General features: G+C 39.4%; 1 protein-coding gene across 2 annotated transcripts in view; it reads left to right on the forward strand.

Moving 5' to 3' along the window:
* The first annotated feature begins 229 nt into the window (after positions 1-229).
* glra1 (glycine receptor, alpha 1) overlaps positions 230-12790 on the forward strand; it is a 144027-nt gene continuing 131466 nt past the window's right edge. For both annotated transcript variants that reach the window (XM_062425738.1, XM_062425737.1), the window contains exon 1: positions 230-300. In XM_062425738.1, coding sequence (XP_062281722.1) covers positions 230-300 — 71 coding nt within the window. The remainder of the gene's footprint in view (positions 301-12790) is intronic.

Consider the following 12790-nt stretch of genomic DNA (forward strand, 5'->3'; position numbering starts at 1 on the left):
ACCCACACACATACACACACACACACACAAACAACAAAAAAGAGCGGAACATTTTCGGCTCACCTTGGAGGTCATAAACCATAACCATAAACCCCCCTCCCCTCTCCTCCTTTTCCTCCTCCCTTTTCACCACTAAAGGATTTTTTTTTTCTGAAGGGGGAAATTCAGCCTCTCAAGAGTGTGACCCCCCTCCCCCCTCAGCAACACCTTCACCCCCCCTCCAAACAAAATGAGACTGGCAAAAATGTGCCGACTAAACGCGCTGGGGATCTATTTGTGGGAAACGGTAGTGTTTTTCAGGTAAGCAGAGGCATGAAAATGGACTTCATGAGTGGGAATAATGATGTGTGTGTTATTTGGATGGATTTGATAAAAATCGAAATTTGCATTTTTATTGCTTTGCTGCCATTGGGGACATGCATGGAAATTACAGCCCCCTCTTTTCTTTCTTTTCCTTTTTTTTAACAAGTCTTAAAGGGAAGGCTATTCAGAGGAAAGGTCCATGTGAAAAATCTTGTCAAAGTTGCCTTTGGGTTGTGTGTGTTATTGCTCATGTGCACGCCAGCCTGCACGCACTAGTGAGTTGAATTCAGCCTATGGGAGAGCAAACAGCGGCTGCTAGTGGGCGGTGTAAGTTGCTGATGTGTTGTCCCAGAATGTCAACAGGCATGTGTGAGGAGGAAAGTAGACTGTGCACATGTTTTTTTGGCGTTTAGATGATTCCCTTATTTATGGTTTCAATAGCAAATGCACAGACAGACATATGATATTAAAGCTCATGTTGGTCCAGTCGATCAGTGAGTAGATCCAGGGACGGATTTCCATGTTAAAGGAGGTAGTAACTGCATGGGGCCCCCAAATAAAAGGGCCCCAAAAGCAGCTATAGCTTTATTATGATGTTAAATATGAAATAAATAAAATTATGTTGCTTTTCTAACTTATTATACCCCAAAATAACTTAAAAAACCCATCAAAGCTGTTAAAATATGCATCTGTGTACTTCTACTTCATAGGAAAACACTACTTCTACTATAGTTACCTGACAGGTAGATGTTACTGGTCATATTGCATTTAAATAACAATTAAAACATGATGCATTATTATTCATTAAGTAACTTTAAATACACTGTGCTTATAATACCTTTCATTCCCTCTTCACTTTAAGCATAAATATGAATGCAGGGCTTTTACTGTGTCATTATAGTCATTGTACTATTAATAGTTAATAGTTTTACTTAAGAAAAGAAAGTGTGGAGGACTTCTTGCACCACTGCCAGCACCAGCATTCCCAGTTAGAGAGAGGGTGAAACTACTGGGTGCCTAGATGGTAGGAAGCTGATTGTTTTCATCCAAAAACAGAGAAAATGCAATCATTATATTTGCCTCTGATTTACAGTGGACCCTGATTCCTGAAAATCCTCATCTCATTTGTCTCACCAGCTCGATAAGACAATCAGCTGTTGTGAGGTTCGGGCTGTAATTTCTTCTTCCATTACAAGTAATCCATTAGTCGATTAACAGCCATTCATTCTGCTGCTGCTGCTGCTGCACTGCTCGTAAGTCAAACTTAATCCCTCCCCCAAAACCACAAAAACAACATCAGTAAAAGACATGCATTTGTTTTTTCACTTGCACAATGTGCGTTTCAAACATTTGCACACCATATATTAAGAGAGCAGTTTGCTAGCAGCTAGAGCCATATATATATATATATATTTCCCCTGGTGCACCCATGATGATTTTGAGGTCATCTCTGGTTCCCACTCCCTGCTGGAAGCAACATTTACTCATCTCTGCTCCCTACAAAGTTGCCTATTCATCAAGGCCCTTCTCGTGGTGCACACAGCCCCCCCCCCTAGCAACCAAATCATCTTGCTAATGTTGCAGCAGTAGGCGGGGCATATGGCGGCACCGCTCTGCGATTGGACTGTCAAGGGCGATGTTGCCCCGAGACGTCATTATGCAGCCGGCGTTTTGTCAGTGACAGATGAGGAACATGAGAATATTATTGTTGTGCTTTTTGGATGGACTCGTGTTAACAAAAAGAGACGTTTGTTTTGCTTGTGAGTGTTTTTAGAATAATTTAGAGTTCATAAATGTGGTTTATAGGGACATTTATGAGTTTAGTGTACAGTTTTTAACACACCACTTGTCTCAAAATGATCAAAAACACAGGTAAACCACAGAGAAAGGACGACAAAATTAAGATTTGAAGGTTGTATCTATAATTAGACGAATATGACAGAGGAGATAGATCTCAGGGACATTAAAGAGGAAGTTGGATTCTGGTTGTACCTGGCTCCAGGCCACTATAGGACGAATATTGTGTCATCAACAAGGTGAATGCTTTTAATAAAGAGCGAACAAGTGCCAGATGTCAGTGCCCTTAACATGCTTTAAATTGCTCTCCTGGGATTATAAGAATAAATTGTAGCAGCAGGTATTTGTGGAGTTGTTGAGCTCAAGGTTCAAGGCAAGAAGTTTATTATCCGTCTTTTATAAAGACTCTGGTTGCAAGATGATAAACTTTATAATAATTGATACACAGTACAAGTTGCCTGCTCATGTAGAATAACCCTTTTAGTGTGTTTACTGTTGGATTATTATTATTACTGATGGATGAACATACAAGTAAGGTTTTAATGTTGTAGCTGGTCGAGATGAAGCTAATGTTAATAACTTTCTCAGGGGCTTTCAACACATTTCACACCTGAAGTTCAGGTTACTTGTCATATGAATGATAGTATAGTACTACTCTGCCTGTTATATAATGTCCTCTGTGTCTGAGAAGACAGTATTATCTTGGATAGGCGTTGAAAGTTTATTATAAGAAAAAGGCTGTGTTTAAAACTGGGGGTGCAGTGTTTAAAAGATGTAGGTGTTTACCAGACAGGCAGGGTACATGGCTGATACATGCTTTTTAAGTTGCATTATGGGAATTGTAGGATCCAGAGTTTTGGTAGCAGTTTAATAGCGGCTGGATATCATCTGCGTCTGCTTCATCTGCGTCTGCTTCATCTCACCCTTTGTTTTTGTTTTTGTTTTTGTTTTATTAAATCTGTCTCATGTTAGTCCTCCAACCTTATGGAAGTGCTACAGTATTGCTGGAGTTCTCCTTTAAGTCTGTTATATACTGTCAGATAGTTGGATGATATTTTAGTCGGGTAGAGCTTTAATGAGCCCAGGTGCAAAGTGGTTTACAGATAATACACCACACAAGCAGTAAATGCATAAAAAGAAGCAACAAACCCAAATTACCTCCAAAAAAGTAATAGTTAATGAGATGAAAGAGTGTTTATACATCCTCAGGAAGGTAGAAGATCTATCCTGAGGGAAGCAGATTGACCATCGTCTGTAAAAGATGCTGAAAGCTTCACTTAAATGACCAGATGTATAAACTAGGATGAAAATGAATTTGCAATAACTGGCAACTAGTTTTCAAATAGATGAAGCCGAGTGAAAAACCTCTGAAATGTGATGGGGTGAAGTTAGAAGAAGCCAAAAGTGTAAAAATACTCAAGAACAAATGCCCTAAAATTGCACTTTTGTACTTTACTATGCATGTACGTATTTACTTAATGTGAAGAAACTAAAACAATCAGTCATTTTTTTACTTTTAGGAGCTAACTTGAGTTGTTAGTTGAGAAAAGTTCAAGCAAGATTCAGATGTTTAGAAAACTAAATGATGAGCTTCGAGTTTGTTTTTGATTCATCATTGTGGGAACAAACCGAGAACTGGAGAACTGGAAATGAGCCAATTCACTTTTAGCTACAGTTTCTCCCAATATACACAGAATGCATATTGTATGCAAATGTCTCACAATATAATTTGGTAATGTGTTTGGCTCCTGCTTTGCATTACCAACCTGCAGGCACCTTGCACGTTTCGCTTTATTGCATCATGTGTGGATATTATTTCGCCCGCGCTGCCTCCAAGGTATTTCATTATGTGAACTATCAAAGATGTTTTTCTACCTGCTGCAGCGACTCTTTCATTTCCATTGAACCAGGCAGACGTTTACAGCTGGGGATGGAGTGGTGGTGGTGGTGTAGGAGGTAGAAGAGGAGAGGAAGGAGAGAGGGGGGGGGTCAGAGGAGTTTTGCATTCAGTGCACACTGTTTAGTTAATGAACCAGAGTGGGGATATTGCTGCCTCAGCTCCTCGGGTCTGGACTCTGCAGTTCCCTGCTTAATTGATATCTCTTTCCCCTCCGTCCCGACCTGGACCCCCCACACCTCATTCCACATTCAGCTTTATTACTAAACATTGATTAGCCTGTCAATGGCTGAGGCCAGACCTGATGAATACACATTTAATGCTCGCACGCATATCTCTCCCCTCTCGCTCTGTCCCCCGCTCCTTTTTATTCATCAAAGAGCAAAAAGGAAAGGAGAGCTGAGAATTTAGATTGAGATTTTGGACCTGCAGGAAATGTTCGTCTCAACAAAACCTTTAATCTTGTATTCAGGCTCACATCTGTGGATTCTGTCAAAGCAGGTGACAGAAAGTGCCAAGTAGGTGAGATCATTTCCCTTGTTGCCAGCACAACTTAACTTCTTCTTACTGAAGTTTTATTGCTGTTTTTTTAATCAAAACAAGGAAGCAGCCTGACTTTAGGAGTCTTTCAGAGGTTTGAAGAATCCTTGTAGACAAGAGAAACTGACCTTTGACCTTTTCACTATTCAGATCACGTTGTTTGATCTCAGAAACAAGAATATAGTTTGCTGCTGTCAGATTATTCGACCAGCCAACGGGAATAAGAGCCCAAGCAGTACGATATGAATGCAAATAAGACTTTCTCATAAAGGAGAGCTTTATAAAGGAGATCAGGAATGCTGTGAAAAAATGTGTCATGTTGTGAAGCTTTATGTTGCAGAAATACATCCGTCATAAATCTCAAATTCAACCTTTAAAGCAGCGGAAGCTTCTGATACTGATAATAACAAAAGTAGTTAATCAATATCTTCTCAACAATAAGACATATCGCTGTATTGGCATGATGCTCACATACAATGTTTTTTTCATTGGTAAAAAAAAAAAAAAAAAAAAGATTTAAAAATCAATAGAGCAAAATAGCCTGTTTATTTATACATTTATTGCCGTAAGGTGTTTGAAGGGATGCGTTTAGTGTCAGTCTCGTCTGTTTTTCGATGCTCTGAATCACTTATCTATAACTTGAGACATAATTTAACCTGAAATGGGACCTTGCTGCCCGGCTATCTGGCTTGTATTACAAAAATATTGATATTTTTTATTAACTTAAATTCAGTTACATAGTCTGGTGCATCCAAACTAACTGCCTCACTATCTAGCTCACTTTCTGCTATTTTCTATGAATCTCCAAATAAACTGTAGTGTCCTTAAACTGTCCCAAAATAACATCAAATACCATCTGTTACATTCTTGCAAATCCTACAATGGATGTTTCGGTTTTATAAGAAGTGTAAATATCAGACCAGTGAATGAGAATGAAGGGATTTCAGACATGGCATTAGAGGATGATGCTAACAAGCTGACTAAACATGAATTTACTAACCAAGACCAACAGGAAATATACGGATTGGAAATAGTTTAATTGGGAATAGCGAAAGAGAGCTGAGATGTTTGATGATGGATGGGTTGCAGGACCAGAGGAAGGGATTAGGAATGTAAGGATGAAAGGATGAAGCTATGAAGGGAAGGGGGGATGGTTGAAGATGGATGTTTAGTAGTTTGGTTGTAAAACGATGAGGTTTGATGGGGGGAAGGAAGGAAGGAAGGAAGGAAGGAAGGACGGAGGGGATTGAGAGTTTTGAGCGGAGGAGCTGTTTCGTTGGATTGTCGGCTGGATTGAGCCCCATGTTTCTGGTTAATAAAGGGAGAGAGAGAGGGATTGACTTAAAAACTGTGACAAAAAGAGAGAGAAACGGAAAAGTGTGCTTTAAAACTCTTTATATGAAAGCAGGATGTGTGCAAAGTGTGGTGTTTAGTCCCGATCTTTGTGTCTAAATCTATAAACTTCATAATAATTCGTTGGATGAGTGATGAAACAATCAGCCTCTGCTTGCTGCTGAGTTGCTCCAGCAAAGGTGTGTGTGTGTGTGTGTGTGTGTGTGTGTGTGTGTGTGTGTGTGTGTGTGTGTGTGTGTGTGTGTGTTACTGTATATATATATACTCCACTGTTCTCCAGTCAATGTGTAAAACAGGAACCAAAGCAGAGGAGCAGACGTGAAATGCACAAGGTGAACACGACACGCTCCTCTCGGCTCGCAGCACAGCACAGCACACCGTCGCTCGTATCGACCACTCAGGCAAGAATTAGTAATGAAACTGGTCAGCGGCCAACACGCAAACCATGACCGTCAGGGAATACCAATCAGTCAGTCACAATGATTGGCAGGCCTTTGAACGGCCATTGACATATTTGCCTTATTGCTTTTCTACCAGTCAGGTCGTCGTTGTTGTTGTTGGAGCAGCAGAAGTTTTTAGGTTAGTGCTCGAAGCCCCCGGGAAAGGCTTCTGCAACATGAGTGTGTGTGTGTGTGTGTGTATGTGAGTGTGTGTGTGTGTGTGTGTGTGTGTGTGTGTGTGTGTGTGTGTGTGTGTGTGTGTGTGTGTGTGTGTGTGTGTTACCTTGATATTTCTAGATGCTTTTGTTCATGGATGCATGTCTTTGTATTATTGACTTTGCATATGTGAGCATGTGAGCATGTGTGTGTGTGTGTGTGTGTGTGTGTGTGTGTGTGTGTGTGTGTGTGTGTGTGTGTGTGTGTGTGTGTGTGTGTGTGTGTGTGTGTGTGTGTGTTATAGTTTCAGGGAAAACAAGATTGATGCCAGGACTGGAGCATATGTACAATTTGCCACAAATCTCTCTTGGGGTGGAAATTTGTATTCACTGATTTATAAACAATTATGTGCTGAATTTATTATCATAGCATCGCGCGAGGAAATAAACAAAGAAGTACGAGCCTTTCTGTTTACACTTTGTTTATTAAAAAAACTGGCACGGGAGGTGATTTGCAACGAGGTTCGGTGCGGTTTTTCTTTCTTTTCTTTTTTTTTTACGGCTTCGTTTTGTCGCAGTGCAACTGCAACAAATAAAGTATCTGCAGGGTTTTGAAGAGCTCAGCTTCTCAGGAGAAAACAAACAAACGTTCCTTCTCACTCTCCTCTTCTGATCAGGCGCTTCACTTCTTTCACATCCGCCACGCCGCGATAACACAGATTGATCGCCTCTCTCGTTTCCGGGTGCTTGCGCAGATCGTTACTATGCACACAAGCATGCAACAGCCCCTCTGTATGCAAACTATTCATCTTCACCTCTGAACAAAAATGTGCAGAGTGACCTTTTCCTCTATGGATTTCTATATTCAATAAAATGCTTCACTCTCTGAAGTGGAAACAGCGAGCAGTCCATATAAACATGCAATCTAAACAATTCACCTCTGGGTTGAAATATGAAGCTCTACTTTCACAGATCTTTTTAGAAGCAGCGACAACATCAAGTAGCTGGAAATGTATGCAGAATGTATAGGGATAATGTAATCTATAATTTATATTAGCGGGAAGAATATGCAGTCATGCCTCGCAGCCGTTTACCTGGAAGCTAACCTTGAGCTGGCCTTGGAAGCAAGCAGCTGCGTGTAAGGGAGGGGATCACACACACACACACACACACACACACACAGGCCGCCATCACGTCTCAAGATAAATTAAATCAGACTCTACGGCTTCATGAAGTAAATTGATGTTGAAATTTAGAAAATACAGAGAAGGTCATTTATTGGCTTTGTTAAATAATTGAAGTAAAGGAGGACTGGATGTCAGACATTGTTGAGTCTCGATATTAAATAAAAAAGTGCTTATCCTTGAAATGCATTGTGGGAATTGAGACAGAAGTGACTTTTTTTATTGCGAACAGAGTGATGCAGTATAAGACTGAAGGTCCAGACAGTTTGTTCATTAAATAAAAGGTTAGACAAAAATAAAAAAAACAACAGAGCTGCGACAGAGAGACTTACTGGAACACCACGTAAACCCTGAGTGATATTTCACTTTGGTGTAACATTTTCTAGTTGTGGCATTCATTATATGTACGAGTGTTGTGACTCAGTGTTTGCTGTCGTCAGTATTTACACTCACATCTCTTTTTTTCTTCATTAATATTGCAAGTTGGACTTAGAACATATTGAACAGAGAATAATGTCTGTTCTGGGTCGGGGGGAAATGGAGCTCTGTTGCTGCTTTTATATCATATCACACTATGGTGGTAAATATCAAAGCTTTACACTTGAGACTTGGACTCAGATCAGACTTTGGTCACAACATTAAAGACCTGAGAAGGAACCTGGACTTGACTTGCAGTGAGACTTGAGTTAGTTCAGACTCCCTGAAGACTCCAACGTAAACCATTCAAGTTTAATGTCTTTTAGACCCAGTGAGATTTGAGGAGCAGTAAAAGATATGAAGAGTGACAGGCTGGCATTTCCTAGCCTAAAATATTTCACTTGAAATATTAAAGGAGACATAACATGCTTTTTTTGTGATGATCTGTCCTTTGCATGCTGTTATAATGCTGAGAGTCTAAGTTAAACATAATAAAAGTCCTAAAAGTTGATGTAAAAATGCTCCTTTCATGCCAAAAGTTATGTTTTAGAAAAGAGGTTGAACTGATTCTGCATAAAAAGCCTGTTTAAGATGAATAAGGATCTTTTTTAATTGGTAATTATGGAAAGATATTCTAGTACAGCACTAGAATAGAAAATATAGACATGGAAATGTGCACGTTACATCCTTAATGCATCAGGCATCAGCATTGAAAGGACTCAGATATGAAAAAAAAGACTATTAACAAATGATGTTTCCTCATTTGAAACATGGTTGTTAATCTATTTTATTTAAATTTTGAATCCATTATTCATTCAGTGAAGTTGTGGGTTGAAGGAAAGAAGCTGTGAAACATATGAAATACTAAAGCAGATGTAGACAGGTAGTAAAATGTTTCATCATACACGGACTGATGATAACTGTATGATTAAAGGCTCTGACTCCAGCATTAGTGGCTTTAAACATTTAATTAGTAAGTCCCTCCTAAACTTAAAAAATGCATGTTCCTTCAGCTTCACTGCAGAATGACGCATGAGCAGAGTTTGTTTTCATATGAATCTACTGAAGCAGGAACGTTTTTCTGTGCTCGCCTTAAATCTGAGCAAAATTTTTGACGTTGCAGCTAGTTTGGAGCCAATTTTGGTCCAATATGCAACTTACACAAGTGTGATATTGGACTTTACAGTGAAGTAGAAGACAGCTTGTATTCAACAGTTCAATGAGAAATATTTGTAGTTTCAAAGAGTCTGGATTTTTCAATGAGAGAGAAGGAGTTGATGTCATTTTAAGGATTTTTTTAAAGGATCTTTTTATTTTTCTTTGAAGTCACCGGTCACTTTGAAGTTGATACAATTTCAGATTGTATTAACTTTGTCAGAAAAGGTGATAATTCTACTTTATGTTTACTACTGAGATCGTACTAACTGGTGGTGGTGTACTGAGGTGCATCATATTGATTAGTGTTCCTAATATTTTGCCCCCCTTCATGTATATTAATGCAGTGGACAAAATATTAGGAACACCAGTCAATATAATGCACCACCATCACCCACTATGACCTCAATAATAAAACATAAAGTAGAATTATCACCTTCTTGATGATATCAACAAAAACTAAAAAAATGTATAAACTTCATAAATGTAGAATTTGTAGCAGAGCTGTTGTATTGCATTGGATTAGATTAGCACAGGTAATGAAGTGAGTGTATATTTTACAATCACCGGGACTTGAGTGTGGTATTTAGTTCTCTGTCATGTATCTACATGGCTGGAATGACAATTAATGCCAACTTTTATATGTTAAAAGATGTCTAGAAAGGTTTAAAATGGGCAAGTTTAAATTGTTATATCACACACTCATCATGTTTCTGCTGTAAACATGGAGGGTAGCTCTTATATTTATACTCTGTAGGTCAGTGTCAGCTACAGAACTGAACCCCTGCAGCTGGTTGGGGGTTCATTTTGTTGCTCAAGGACACTACAGACAAGTGGAGCACTCAGCACACACTCATACACACACACACACACACACACACACACACACACACACACACACACACACACACACACTCCTGCCAGCTGCTCCTCTCAGAAATCATCCAGTGTCAGTTAGCATACACACGGAGTCCAAGCCAAATTAAAGGGACTGTGTTATTTATGAAGCTGCCTTCAGGCTATTTTATTTGTTTTGCAGGTTCTCCATCAGTATTTATCACTCACATCTCCCATCATAACAAATCATAACATATATAGATATATATATATTTATTTTTTTGTCTGTAATCAATTTTCCAAGTCCTCTAATGAAAAACAATCGACTGCTCTGGTGGAGTTCGCTACCATCTCTACAATAATTAACTTCTCGGCAGGTTCATTTCCAAAACTTGATGTATGATAATACATTATTGATTAGCGGACAGAGACAGATTTGCACCATAAATAACAGAGTATATTATCAATGGCCTCTCAGCGCTGCAACTCATTTACAGTGAAAGTGAATTCCTGGAAATGTTAGGCAGCTACGGTGCATTTCTGTAATTAAAGTGCAGTCGGACAGCAGCACAAGACTGATCTCCAAAGGATTCTCTGTGCGTAACAGAAGCTATTTAGAAAAAGAGAGTGGAGAGTAGTTGAGTTTTTTTAAATTATAGTTATTTAAAGTGTTTCTTTACCAATAGTTCATCTTAAAAGAAATCAGTCCTGTTTATTTAGTGTTAAAATATAGCTTGTTTTGGGCCATTTTCTTTTCCAGTACGCTGCAAATTGTGGCATCAAGTATCTAAAAACCAGCCTCTGTTTTTGTTAGATTCTCATTACTCATCACATCTTAAAAGTGATGTTTAGTTGTTTAACCCTCCTGTTGCCCTCGAGTCAAGGAAGGAAGGGAGGGAGGGAGGAAGGAAGGATGGAAGGGAGGAAGAAGGAAGGAAGGGAGGGAGGGAGGAAGGAAGGATGGAAGGGAGGAAGAAGGAAGGAAGGGAGGGAGGGAGGGAGGATGGAAGGGAGGAAGGAGGGAAGAAGGAAGGATGGAAGGTAGGAGGGAGGGAGGAAAAAAGGATGGAGAAAGGAAAAGAGGAAGGAAGGAAAGGAGGGAGGGAGGAGGGGAGGGAAGGAAAGGAGGGAGGAAGGAAGGGAGGACGGAAGGTAGGAGGGAGGAAGGGAGGAAAGAAGGAATGAGGGAAGGAGGGAAGGAAGGGAGGGAGGGAGGGAGGAAGGAGGGAAAGAAGGAAGGAAGGGATGGACGAATGTAGGAAGGAAGGAGGGAATGAAAGAAGGACAGAAGGAAGGAAGGAAGGAAGGAGGGAAGGAAAGAAGGACACAAGGAAGGAAGTAAAGAAGGAACAGTCAAAACAGACCGGGGTCAATTTGACCCGGGAGGACGACACAAAGGTTAACAGTTGTGCAGATCTGAGAAAAGTATCAAACATTTTTTTAGCACAGAAATGAAGTTTAGATATTAGAGTCATTATATGTCATTATTAATAACGTACGATGAGCAAACAGCCATTTTAATTATGAGTTACATGATTTAGTTTATTATAGAATCACTGTTTTAATCTGTGAAAACAAAGAATAAGTAGATCACTGTGTTGCTGCTGTGTCATTTTATTATTTTTATATTAATGAAAAACCCTTCCCTCCATCACTGCTGGATAAATGAAGTTTGATCAGAATGACGCAGCAACTACAGACTAACAGTCTTTATGTTAATGTAAATGTAAATTAGTGGGAAAGAATCAGTTTCCTGGCAGATTATGTAATTAGTTGTTTACAGATGTGATTAAACATTTGAATTAGTTTAAAATATGGATAACTAAATATGAAACATGCTGAGGAATAATCCGTGTGTAAGCCCAAGCCCTCTGGGATCCAAACTGTGCAACATTCAACTGTTTGGGAATTTAAATATAGACTTTAATTTCCATTTCCATCTTGCCCTCAGAGCTTTTTAATTTGGTTGTTTTTTTGTATTTTTATATATCACATAAAACTTATTACAGTTGGTGGACTGCAAAGAAACCAAAGAGCCTCACAGCAGCATGAGTACATACATTTTTAATAGGGCAGGTCTCAGTGGGAATCAGACCCCAAAACCATGGCAGTGTTTGACTTATGCATCCTTGTTCAAAGTTTGAATGTAGTGACACTTTAATATGTGGTCAGAGAGATTCAGATAAATGCCTGCAAGGTTTCAACAGTTAAAAAAAGAAAGGAAAAAATACTCAAAACTCAAAAGAAGTGATGCATTGATAGTCATTATGTTGTGTCCACATGGTTTTTGCACACGTCCCACATCGCTTAGTGTAAATTAAACTCAACTTAAAATGTGCAACAGTAAGGATCAAGTCCTCCAATTTAAACAACCAAATTTCGTCGACACAATATGTGATCTTACACCACTATAGTTAATGTTCAGTTAAGTTTAGGCACAGTTTAGACACTTCTTTTAAGGTTAGAGGTTAGAGTACATGCATCATTGTGATTGCAATAATGACGTGAACAACCCTGATCACTGTAAAAAGAAACCAGTGTCCACAGTAGCCTCCCAAAGCATCAAAGTCCGATATTTCGTTGACATATATCCGTCCAACCCAAACCTCCTCTCTCTGCAGACTGGCTCTATAACAACATCACACTGCTTCCACCTTTACTACCAACTTATAAAAGGCACAATTACTACAACCACAACCACACGAGGTCACT

Source organism: Scomber scombrus, chromosome 9 (genome assembly GCF_963691925.1).
Source record: "Scomber scombrus chromosome 9, fScoSco1.1, whole genome shotgun sequence".
NCBI classification, from domain to species: Eukaryota; Metazoa; Chordata; class Actinopteri; order Scombriformes; family Scombridae; genus Scomber; species Scomber scombrus.